The sequence below is a fragment of the Gossypium arboreum genome, chromosome 13, assembly GCF_025698485.1.
Source record: "Gossypium arboreum isolate Shixiya-1 chromosome 13, ASM2569848v2, whole genome shotgun sequence".
Taxonomy (NCBI): domain Eukaryota; kingdom Viridiplantae; phylum Streptophyta; class Magnoliopsida; order Malvales; family Malvaceae; genus Gossypium; species Gossypium arboreum.
The window spans coordinates 67802139-67815622 of NC_069082.1; the positions used below are offsets into that span (position 1 = coordinate 67802139).

Here is a 13484-nt window from a genome sequence, read left to right on the forward strand (position 1 = left end):
ATTTTTTAAAAAATATTTTTCTCAAATTTATTTGTTCTTTTAGTACTTTTTAAATCCAATTGAGTAAATTGAATTGTGAAACAAATTTACACAATAATAAGATAGGTTTTATAGGTGAAATACATGCCAATGTTTGACAAAAAGTTGAAAAGAAATTTGCTAGTGATGACCAATCGATACCGAATTTCAGAATTTGTTCTTTTGAAAAGGTTGAGTAAACCTTTTGTTCCGGCTTGGATTGAAATCTATGCTTCTATATTTTATTATAAATTATTTTATTAATTTAACGAATTTAGTTTAAAAATTTATATATTATTTCAACTAATATTAGTGTTTTTGTAGTTTCATAATTTTATATAATTCAAATAAAAATAACTAAAATAATATATTTGTTGAGGTAAGTTTTTAATTTAGAGCACATTGAAGATACCATTTAAGAAATGAATCTTCAACAGTCTACTTTATATTAATCTTTATTAGCCTATGGCTTTTTATTTTTTTTTATTTTTTTTATTTTGTAGTAGATATCGTTAAGGGATTTTATAATTGGTTTCTAGTATGATAGTGAGTATCGAAAACTTCTATATGGAGGAAGACTTGTAGAGGTTTTTGTAAGAAGGCATAGAGAGCACTTTATTATTTATTGAGGTACATATTTTTTTTAAGTGTATTTGAGAGTAAATAGTTTGTGTTTACAACATAAATTCTAAGAGGGAGAATTTACGAACGAGTGTTCTAGTATTTAGGTACAAGAGTGAAGTCTTTACTTAGAGAGTGAGAAGACTTCGCTTATTTTTATTGTGGATTAAAGATAAACTTGATTTATTTGCTGTATTATGGTTTAAAGATATTGTAATTACTCATTTGAGCTAAGCTTCACAGATATATGAAAACCGGGCTGCGCAAACAAATCGTGATATTTATTATTTACTTTGTTTTACTTATTTATGGTAATAACAACTAAAATGGCCATTGCAACTTAATATTTTCATTCAAGTTGTAAATTTCAAAGTAGTTAATAAGTGTGTGATTCAACAATATTTAAGGATTAAGCAAAAATTTAATAAAATTTATATACAAAATAAATATTTTAGCCAGGTGGAGTATATAATTTAAGATATTATTATTGAGAGAAAGATATTTGGAGTTGCGTACAAGTTGAGGAAATAATGTGTCATTTCAATTATCGGGGCCTGGTTGATTTGCCTGTCTTATTTTTCCTGCATGGAAATATGACTGTTTCGCTTTTAAGAATTGAAGTTAATTTGGAAACATCTGGAGTCTTATTGCAGCTTTAATATATAAGAGATATTTACAAGCATCACAGATCCTAAACATGTTGTACGAGTAGATTGATATACATAAACAGATTTATGGGTTAAGCACTAAATGCTAATAATATATTTTCTCCAAATATCCTAACAAAACAAAAATGCTTCAAGTTGCTGTGCTGGTTGTGCTGGTTGGAGTTTCTGGAACTGGATTAATCTCGCACTGCATAAACATTTTCTTGATAGCTTCCTCTTTCTCGTCGATGAAGTCGAAAAAGTTAAAAAGGACTTGAGAGCAACGAGTAGTAGTTTGAACCGAGGATGAAGGGCGACAAAGTTTCAGTTGCCTTCGCCTATATCGAGCATATTGGCGAACCATTCGTAGAATAAATATCAGAAGTGCCACGAGAGTGATCAAACCGCATAAAAGATATAAGCCCCAGAAGCTGACTAAGTGAAGTTGGTTTGGTTCGGATTTCCCCCTCCTCTCTCCCGGACAACCCATCTTACAGAACCACTTAGCATGGATTTCCTGAAGCTTTCCAGTCTCAGAAAGTTTCAAGATTGCAGTCGACATGTCAACAGCAAGTGGGGAATCTCTCTGGAAAGCCTGATACAATGAAGTTAACATAATATGAAGTTAGCATTCCAACCATACGTGTATGAATGCATTTTCATGTGCGTAGAAGAGAAGTACATACAAATCCCCATCCACTCTTTGTAAATGGTTGACCAATAATTCCGAAATCGGTTCGCTTTGACAGAAATAATTCAACATAAGAAAGCTCGTCAACAATGGCTGCTACCCCTCCATTATCTGGCCCTAGTCGTAGAGCAGTTTCGTACTCTTCCGGGGAGTGTAGTTTAACAAGCCGTGACCGTTGGATGTTAAGGTTATCAGATAAGTAACCATATGCAAATGAACCAACCTGGTAACCGATCGGCCAACTGTTACCAATCAAGCTTTCAACTCCAGTAATAGGGGACGAAAGTTGCTGAACCGTAAGGATTGAAGTCAAGTTTGCAGTATAACTAGATGTTATCACCATCAATAGGAAAAGCCATACCACCATTACCAATCGCCCCAGTGTGCTTACGGTTACTTCCTCTGCATCATTAAAATGAATATTGTTACATCGAAGATCAACATGGATCATAAAAAATTTTAGAAACTTGATAGAAACGTCAATCCCATTTTTTTCTGACAATTTTTTATTGAAAAAGAAAAAAGATAATGTGTCTGGATCCAACCAATTAGCCTGATCAGTGATCCGTGAAACCAAAGAGGCTCAATGTAGGTACAACCGCGTAGAGTTACTGAGATAGGTTAATATCAGATAAAGATAATACAGCCCAGATTGAACTGGAACTGCAATTCACGGTTTGTAAATTTCATAAGACCTAAAGAGGGAACATGTTTGGACTTTGATGAAAATATCAGCAATCGAGGACATCAAAAGTAGCCTAAGGCTAACATCACATCTACCAAATGGTTGAAGCTTAAACAATGAAAAAAATTTCTCAAATGAAATAAGCTAGTGAGCCAATGTTTCCTTACGGTTTGTCTTAAACAGCGTTGAGAAGCTGAACCTGCAATAGTAAATGAAATGAAGATATTAGAATTAGGCAAGCATGGGCTTGTTGAGTGCCCAAAGTGAGAAGATATTAGCTATAAATCTCTGAAACATTGCAATAACTTACATAAACATCGTCACAAGTTGCCTCCTAGGAGGACCACGAAAAGCGTCGTTGACTCGATGCTCAAGAATCCAAATAACAAAAGCAATTATGAAAAAACCACCTGCAGTCATACACCACATGTCTGCCGTAAAAGGTTTTAGAAATACCCAAGCACTTGATTTTGTATTGTGAATTGGAGCTACTATGACGAGACCGGTAGTTATATAAGGCTGAGAAAAATCCACAACTTTTGTCCGGTTTTTCACAATTGCAATGTCCCCAACAGCTGCATCAAACACCTGGTACCACAATTTTACAAATTGATTACGATGTACAAGCTCTATCTATAAACAAACATACCTCTGCACAGTGCAAGACCTTTAGATTTGTGTGGAACCATGCTATTTATCACTTATTGGACTAAGGTTTAACCATGCAACTGATTAGTTGTCCCTCGTCTTTTGTCATAAAAGAAACATCTAGAGCACGTGATATAAAAAAAAAAAAAAAAGAGATATTTGGCCCTATGGATTTATGACATTTTGGTGTGAAGGAATTAGGTAAATCAAGGTCATACTTACATCATCTGCAACCCTCTGTACAAGCTGGCCGTAATTAGGATTGGACTGACCATCCCCAAAAAGCTCAAATTTGTAAGGAACATTATACGGGACAAATTTCAGTGCTTCAGTGAACACATCGATACAGTATCCTGCAATTTTATGGCTACCATTCAGTTTTGTAACAAAATCAACGAAACTGGCTCTATAGGGCACTCCAATTCTCAACGGACGTTCATCATCTGCAATCACCCAGCCGCGAGGTTGTTTGGTCTTTCCACCAGGCCAAGCAACTTTGCCAAGCTTCTGTTCTATCTCAGAATGCCTATTTTTTGTCCCTTGAAGGGTTTCTGGGGGAGAAACTGAGAAACCAAAGGTGTTAGACCAGAAACCAACGATATGAACAGCCATCTTGTCAATATTAATGACATCATAACCAGAAGTTACAATGTTTCGATCTGAATTAAAACGAACTGGACCGGTTAAACCAGAGAAGCTTGTGTTCAATATATCATCGAGTAGTATAGCACCACCATCGAAAACTTTAAGCTTCCCCAAATGCATTTGAGTTGTTTTTGAATCATTTAGCTTAACACTTAATGAAAATGTGAAATTGTTGCCATCATCTATGAACTTGTCGATTGAGCGTGCAACTGTCCAAACCGTGTCATAAGCACAAAGGCCATAGGTATTCAACTCTGATTTTACCAACCCTTGCTGCTGCATCTTTTTCCATCGAGATAAAAAATTCTTCGTTTGGTTCGACTCTGGAATATGTTGGCGAAGTCCAACTACCCCTTGAAGCACACTAAGAGCAGTTCTATTCATGGGAGCAAATGAATCTATGGTAGCAGAAAGCCAATCTGTTGCAAACCACACATAGTTGCTGCTCATCATCTGAAGCTTTTCAGCAGTGGCAAAAATTCTTAATCCAGGGTCTGGGTCAACATGAACAATATAAACACGAGGACCTAGCAATCTAGATTGATTGAGAACAGCTACGATGTCATGTTGTGTAAAACGTACAGGCAAGGGCAATTTATAGAAAGCTTTTGCCATTCTCCTATTGAGTTCATCATTTAGGGCAGATATCCCATTCCTCCCATAATCATTATCCACATAGATAGCAATGACCTCTTTCCATCCATAAAAATCAACTAAAGAAGCCATAGCATTCATTTGGTAGGAATCGCTCTGCACAGTTCGGACAAAGAATGGAAATTGCTTAGCGGAGAGACTTGGATCGGTGGCGGCATACGAAACAAGAGGAACTTGAAGACCATTGGCAATTTCAGAAATCATATGAGCAATTGAAGATGACTGTGGACCAATAAAAGCCACAACCTCTCGTTCAATTACTTGATAAGCTGACAAAAAAACAAAGATTCAATCTGTTTTAGAACAACTTTAGTTTTTGTTTAATATTCTTAGCAGTAAAATTTTTGAAGGAATATCATGACTCAAAGGGACGTTTTGCCAGACACACCACATAGAAAGCATAAGATCAAGAGAGATATGGCATCTATCTGAGCTCATTGAAGGATTAAAAAGCTTAGCAATTTCATTATGATCAAGCTAGAATATAATCGAAGGAAAGCTAGAAACAAATTCATGTTAACCTAGAACAGAGAGCATAAGGAGGAAGATATACAGTAAAACTGAATTAGACATCATAACTTTTCCCACCATCCAAAATATTCACTAAAATTGTGATTACAAAAAAAAAAAAAACTGCTAAAATTAACCGTGTATTATAACAGTTTTAAGAAGCAAAAAAGGAAGAATGAAGGAACAGAATTCAAGTTACCTTCAATAGAACCCAAGAAGGCATTGCAATTAGCATCAGCCTTAATCAAATTAAGACGGGTTTCATTCAGAATAGTGGGAGTAGCATTGATATCAGAGATTGCAGCTTCCATTGCTGCCTTTGCAACTCTACCAATAACAGAATCAAAAGTGAAAACAGCACCAACATTTACAACACCAGGCTTCTGACAACTCACAAGACAATTAAGGGACACCCATATCATCAAACAAAAAAACCAAGAAAACCCAAGATTTTTCATTGTTGAAAGCTATCAAAACCAACAACTTGAATGAAAATGAGCCTCTCTCCCCCTTTTTTTGCCCTTAATCTGTTTAAAGAGTTAGCCTTTGTCTACAGTCAGGAATTCATGGGGTTAAAAAATCTTAATAACAGAAAGCCAAGCATGATTTTTTTACTAATACCTAGATTATAAAATCAATAAGAAAACTCAACCTCAACCTGAAAAATAAAATTCAAACTTAAATAATAATTAAGAAAAAAAACTTGGGAGTCTGGAAGGGAAGAGTCAAGAGCGTTAAAGCTACCATACTATTTGCCTACACCTATTAGCTAAAATGGTACTAAAGTTCATGGCTGCAAAGTAGTAAATTGGAAGTAAGAAAAATGTGATTTAGACATGGAATTTGGAACTTGTGGAAGTCATGTTTAAAACAAACAGTGAAGTAGGGCATCTGGTAATTGAACTTCTTAGAGGCATATCGAGCAAAACAGAATACTATACTTTTCTTTGAATAATTGATAGACAATAAATTCAATGAATGAACTGCTAATTTTATTTGGCTCAGAAAAAGAAATTAAGACTTTATTTAGGAAAGAGATAGATTTATCATTTATTACTACTACTTGCATTGCATGCACTAGTGTACATTATTTTTTAATGAAAGAATAAGAAAGTTTCGTTTCTACGTGCACAAAGGTGCGTGATTCACACGCTTGGAATCATAGAATCTAATTTTAATTTTTTTTGTTTTAACTTTTCATAAATAATTTTTTAAATCCCACCTATCAGCTTAAAAAATTTTTGCTCTAACTACTAAAAGTATTTTTTTAAATGAGGATCCAATTGAAAAGGGTAAGTATAATTATTCTTTTCGCTTTATTTTGATGAACTAATTATTAATTTTTTTATTTAATAATTTAATTTTATAAAATTAAATTTTTTAATTACTTTCTTTACAAGTCAAAAAATTGATATAAAATTTCATATTATCCATATAATAAATTTATTAAAATAACAACAATAAATTCTATCAAGTTTCACTCTCCACAATACGCACACATCTTCAATTCACCCTCACCGACCACTGGCGCCACCGGCGGTCTCCTTTCTACTTATTCTTTCACTTCCTCTATTTTTTTTTTCTCTCCTCTTCTTTTCTTTCCTTTTTTCTTTTTTCAAAAAACCCTAGTTGTTGTCCACTATTGCGTTGTCAGAGCTGCCAATTGTTGCTACTTCTTGGATGGTTGCACCATTGTTCAGGTCGTCTTTTCCCACCACTAACATTTCTAGGCCTCCTTTTCCTCCCCTTGTCAGCATGTGAGATGGCCAAGAGATGAACCCAAACCACCTAAACCGAACCAAGCCAAATTGAGTTCTTGTTTCTTTTTTGTTGTTGTTGTTGATGATGTTTATTATTATTATTTTATCTTGATGGTTCATGGTTTATTGAGTGTTTTTATGAGCATCGAGTATTAGGGGTGTTGTGGATATTGAGATTTCAAAGTATTTTGGAGTTGATTTTGAGTCAGGTGAGAGGTTAGAAAGGTAGATGATGAATGATGGGTGAGGGTTGTTGCATGGTGGCAATAGTGCATAGGAGTTGAGGGAAAATGCATAGATAAGATTTCTATTTTAAAATTTAATAAAATCATGTAAATTCTAGCCATTACAAACTCTATCCATCCATTCTTATTCACATTATTCAATACACTTTCATATACCTTGTTTATTTGGTAATGGATTTTTTCAAATAAATGAATAATTTCATTTTATATTTGTTTATAAAATAGAATTAATAGATAAGATTTTATTTTACATTTAATAAAATTGTGTAGCATATTGTACCTATTATTAACTTTATTGACACATTCTAATTCGCAATTGTATTAAGGTTTCTATATTATTCTTTATTGTTGTTAAAAAATGACCAAAATAATTTTTAGCCATTAAACCCTTGACAACTTAATAAATGGTTGATTGGACTAGAAAAAAAGGAGAAATTATTCTTTCAGTTCCCTTATAAATTACAAAATTTTAAGGTAATCCATTAAATCCCCATAAAAAACTATATTAACTAACATCAAAAAATGCATGATCCAACCTCTGATATGCTTCCACTACTGTCTTCCCCCATTATCTCCTCTGTTTCTTCCTCTTATCTCGTCATAGTTTATGAAAAGATGACTCTTCACACAAAAATATATGCATTAAGTGTATTTTTTTTTTTTAAATTCAAAGTCTTTTGTTAACCCAAACATTGAAACTATACAATAATTACATTCCACTTAAATCAAACTAAAAAAAGAAAAGAACAATAATATACACAACTTTGAGAGGTTAGTGTATCCTTTTAACCTTGGATGAAACTAACATTACTTCAAAACCAATCATCTAAACAGTACAAATACGAAGCTGTAGTAGTAAAGAACACTTTACTAATTGACATATAGGCTGCAGTATCTTCAGCAACCGCAATTGTAAGTAATGACGACTTCGTGACTTACCATTTTTTATAAAAGTAGGAAGTTATGGGAGAGACGAGTAACAATGAGCAAAAAAACCTGCATCTGAATAATTAATAAAAATAAATGTTTAGTTTTAGTTTTATTAGTAGCCGCAACTCCATTTTTGTCTTTTTGTTGACTTTGCAAGAAAAGGTTGCACCCCAAACAACTGTAAGATTTGCACATGTGGCACTTATCCATAACATCTCTCGGCTGTAATACCATAGAAGTAGAAGAAGAACTCTCGGCCATGGTCAAGGTACCGAAATCCAATCCAAAGTCAACAACGACATCAATAGTGAATGAAGAGGAATGTACTAAACCAATGATGATGTGTTTTTTAGGACAAAAGCCATGACAAAGTTTTTTTGTTTGGGTGAAAGACGAAGGAGTGGAGATGGTGGCCACGTCAGAAATAAGCATAAAAAAATTAAAACTTCTTGAGTATACCAACGGTGTTAACTTAAAATTCGTAATTTTAAATGGACTAAAAGAATAATTTTTCCTTTATTTAGGCCCAATCAACAATCGGTTAAGGCTTTCATAGCTGAGTAGTCATTTTTGTCAATTTTTCTAATGAAAGTGACTAAAGTGACAAAAATAAATTAAAATGGCCAAAATAGAAATGAGACCATTTTAGAGTGACCTCCAATGTAGTTTACCTTATTAAAATGTATTATTAATAAATTTGTAAATAATTTTAAAAATCATTAAAAATAAATCTAATCATTATATTTTTAACAAGATATTTTTTATAATCCCTAGAACAATCATGTCCTCTTATACTAACAACAACACGATATTAATCAAATTAAGATTCAAATAGCAAAAATACTATTAAATATAAATATATTAATTTTAATTTATACAATTTTGTTAATCTTAACATTGAAATAGATGGCGAAACTTAAACCTTACATTTCTCTGATTTTTATATAAAATAATCACTCCTTAACAAATTTTTGAATTCAATATATTAAAATTTAAATCTACAACATTTTTCAAATTAAATTATTAAAATCAAGAAAAATTTAATAATGGATAACTTTAACTGGAAAGGTCTTCCTTTTCACTATTTGGTATGCTTTTGAATTTTGTTGCTTAATATTAAAGTGAAGTTTTATTCCTCTTAACTTTAGCATCCAATTAGGTTGATTCTTTGTGTGCATCCAATTTACTTTGCTTTTGTTTTTGTACAAAAAGATTTCTTTTCATCTAAATTAATTAGATGCAATCCTTCACTCATAAGAAGACTTGATTCGGATCTATCAAAGTAAATACGGTTTTTACATGGCTAGAAGCCTAATTTAAAAACAAATGCAAGCAAAATGGCGACTGCATGGATGGAACTTGTAAGATTGTTGCAGTGCGCTTAGATTATAATTTATCACTATGAAGAGTAATCTGTTCAGGCTTGGAGATCTTTTCAAAAAGTAAAAGAATTTAAGTAAAAATATAAACTCAAAAATTTAGTTTAGACAAAAAAATAAGACCCGTTTTTTAAATGGGTTGATATCAGGTAAGATTTTTTTAGCTCATACGCGACCCGAATTTGTCTACATTTTTTTGCTGTTGTTTATTGCCAATTTGATATTATATTCATACTCTTTTGTTCTTATTGTTTGGATATTGTATAACTCTTGTTTTATTATTGATTTTGCTACTATTTTAGAGGTATTTTCTTGCTAAGTTGTAACTATCTTAGTGTTATTTAAGTATAAAGATTTTCTTTAATGTATTTCCAATTTGTTGGGAAACATTTATTTTAATGTTTTTAGTGTGATATATTTTATTTTTAAAATTTATTTTTATATACAAAATAATATAAAAAATTTTAATACGACCGAGTTGGATCGAGTTGAGTTTGGGTTTAGTATCTTTTATTTAGGTTGGGTTCAGGCAAAATTTTAGGCTCATTTTCGGGTTGAGCTTGAGCCTAGAAAAGGGGCCTAAAATTTTGCATTGGTTCGGCTTGGCACACGATCAAGTCTAGGTTAGAGTAAGGAGAAGTAAGAGAATCGGGTTTTAGAATTAAGCTTTCTTTGGATCACCGATGAGATTATTTCTAGTGAGGTTAAAAAAGTGACAATAAAATGGTGAAAATGTGTTTGGATTCAATTGCACCGATGACAGTGAGATGAATTATAATGAAAAAAGAAAATGTTCATTAAAGATATAAAATAATATTTGTATTTAATGGAATTTATAACATATTTTAAATTTTAATAAAAATTAAAAATATTTGAATTACTAAAATAGGTACATTATTCATATATTTATTTAAATATTTTAATTAATTAATATATAATTACATAAATTTATATTCTATTAAACAAACAAAATTGAAAACTTTACTTAAAATATTAAAATTAAAATAATAAGCAATTGTAAAAATAAAATACATATTGAATTTGATAATAAGATAATCTATTAAATTAATAAAGTTATTTTAGATTTTAAATAAAAAAATGTAAACATTTACACTATGTTTGGTTCTTTGGAATGGAATAGAAGCGTAATGTAATAAAGTCGTAATAAAATAGAGCTGTAATCAGTAATTCAATTGTTTGGTTGAATGAAATGAAATATAGCTGTAATAATATTATTGTGTTTGGTTGAATGGAATATAAGTTGTAATAGCATAGGAAAAAAGCTGAAATGACCGAACAACCTTAGTATAATTTTTTTAAATAGATGATTATTGTTATTGTTATTAAATTTTAATAAAATAAAATAAATAATTTAATAATGTTAAAAACCAAAATATATCCTTTACTTAAATTTAGTGATCATTTTATAATTTTTAAAATTGAATGACCAAAATATAAACTTACTAATAATTTAATGACTTGAGTGTAATTTACCTATAAAATCCCACCAAATACCTAAGCCCACCCACCAAAATCCCAAAATACATCGGCTATCATCACTTTCTTCCCCCATTATTTTTTCCCTTTCACCTAAATCTTCCATCAACAAGAACAAACTAAAGCCCAGCAATCCAATCCAAGAGAAAGCTCTAGAAGCCACTGATGCTTCAGCCAATGAAACAAAAGCAGCTAACTCTCCTGAAAAACAACAATCAGCAATTAATTTCCTTCGGTTACCTAAATAATCCCCTTCCCAAGCTTCTTCAACCTTTCATTTCCTGCAAAAATGCCCTTTCCAAATCCTACATCCACCCAAGACTCCCTTCCCCTGAATCAAAAAACATATGTTCAGAGAGCCTCCCTCTTTCGATCCCTTTCCACTTCTTCTTTGGTAAAATTAGGAATTCCGTCTCGCAAGTATTGATGTATTCCTCATTTTAATCCTTCAACAGCCAATAGATGGGCAACACCATTCCAACATTTTTATTTTGTCTAAAATGATAAAATATTTATCCTTCCATTCTTATCTACTTGTTATGATTAGAAATTTTGGATCCCAAAATTCCCAAAGAGCAACCAGCCATGACTTTTTTTTCTGCCTTAAAGACCAAACAGTAGTAAAGATGAAGTAACATGGAATCTACTTAAAAATTTAAGCAGATTCAGTTCCTTTAGGTGTTCCTGTAAATGGGTGGTTGTTCTTTTCCTTTTTTTTTGTATTTTGTTTGAGTGTTTGAGATTGAGATGATTGAGTCTCTTTTTTTTTTCTAAAGATAAATGTTATAAAATTTTGTTACTTTTTTCTACCATGGTTTACTTGTTGCAATATTCAGATTAAAATGTTGTTGTTTTTGGTCGATTTTCTTTGTTTAATTTTGGATTTTTAGTTGATTTTCTGCAAGGGTAAATTGGGTAAAAAAAAGAAATCTATTTCGAGAATCACCAAATAACCCATTCCGAGGTGAGAGTGGGTAATGGTGATTACGAGACTTTGCTGCTTAGTCCCGGAATGGCCATTCGATTGAATGGTCATTCAACCAACCAAACGTCTGCTTCACTGTGGTAGGATGAATACACTCGGAATGGCCAAGCCATTTAGGTGAACCAAATATGGTGTTAGGGTGCCTTTGGATTTCAATGCACCTTCACTGTGTGGAATATAACTCCTTTTCACCCTGTCTTATAAATTAAACATAGTAGAATATGTTTGGATAGCATCACCAGTGGGATTATTTCTTACTAGACCCCTAAAAGGTCTAGTTGCCAAATCTCACCTCCAATGAATAATGAAATTATTCTTTCATCCCTTTTGTCAATTGTTTTTCTTTTTCTATTTATTAGTTTTTGGTTATTTTAATTACATTATTTAAAATATTTTAAAGTGATCATTTTAAATTTCATTTAGTTATTTACATTTTTAAGGTTGAAGTTATTTATTTCATAAAGATATTTATAAATTATGTAATTAGTTAATTGAAGTATTTAAATAAATTTATAAAAACACTATTAAAAATTTTAATATTATTAAAAATATAAAAATATTTCAATGATGGTTCTTTTTATTAATGTCTTTAATGCTCATTTTTATTTTTATCTCACTGTCACTGTTGTTGTAACATCTTTAACCTAAATCCATCGTAGGACTAGGTTACAGAGTATTACTAGAGTTTACGGTTCAAAAAACACATTTTTAAAGACATTTCATAATAAATCAATAAACATATTAAAGCCAACTTAAAACATACATATTGTCCTTTATACGAGCCCTCGAGGCCCTAATTACAAGTTAGAAACAAGTAGGGACTAAATAAAAAACTTAGAGAAATTTTTAGGAAATAAGGGAAATTTTCCAAACTGCAGGGGTCACATGGCAATGTGGCCAGGTCGTGTGTCTCACACGGCCAAGAGACATGCTCGTGTCTCAGGTAGTATGGACATTCGAAATAGGAACACACGACCGTGTTCCAGCCTGTGTCCATGCCTATGTAACTCACTGACTTGGGTCACACGGCCAAGCTGCACGCCCGTGTGCCAGGCCGTGTAATAGCCTAACTTGCAATCCTTCGAAAGCTACAGGGGACTTTTGACCGTGTCACCTGGTACATGGCTGAGACACATGCCCACGTCTCTGCCCATGTGGACGAAAATAGGCCATTTTACAAGCCATTTTTCTCAAACAAACTAGCATGTACCTATAACCAAAAGTGCACAATGCACAAGCCTTAATAAAGCTCCAAAATCAAGTATAAACAAGTCATATACATTTAGTATAACATCATACAACCAATATGTAACACCCCTATCCCGTAACCGTCGCCGGAATAGGACAAGGCATTACCGGAAATCAGAAACCAGATCTTAACAGTAAAATTTTGAACATTCTCTTGAAATAAAGATTTTTTTTATTTAAATAATTGCTAGACACAACCAGTGATCGAATTTCTAACTTATAAAATTAAACATCCAAAAGATGCCATATTTGCATGGCTTAAATACGTTAACCAAAATATCCTTCCACTATTAGTCTATTCTATACATGCCTTAAACCTTA

The 13484-nt window shown here is 32.2% G+C and overlaps 1 protein-coding gene across 1 annotated transcript; it reads right to left on the reverse strand.

Moving 5' to 3' along the window:
- Positions 1–1260: 1260 nt before the first annotated feature.
- LOC108464151 (glutamate receptor 3.7) lies at positions 1261–6202 on the reverse strand. Its single transcript, XM_017764275.2, has 6 exons — positions 5319–6202; positions 3533–4878; positions 2973–3250; positions 2830–2861; positions 1973–2379; positions 1261–1881 (listed from the first exon to the last, which is right to left on the reverse strand). Exons 1-6 carry the CDS (start codon positions 5575–5577, stop codon positions 1438–1440), a joined length of 2766 nt encoding a protein of 921 aa, XP_017619764.1. The 5' UTR covers positions 5578–6202; the 3' UTR covers positions 1261–1437.
- Between the last annotated feature and the right edge of the window lie 7282 nt (positions 6203–13484).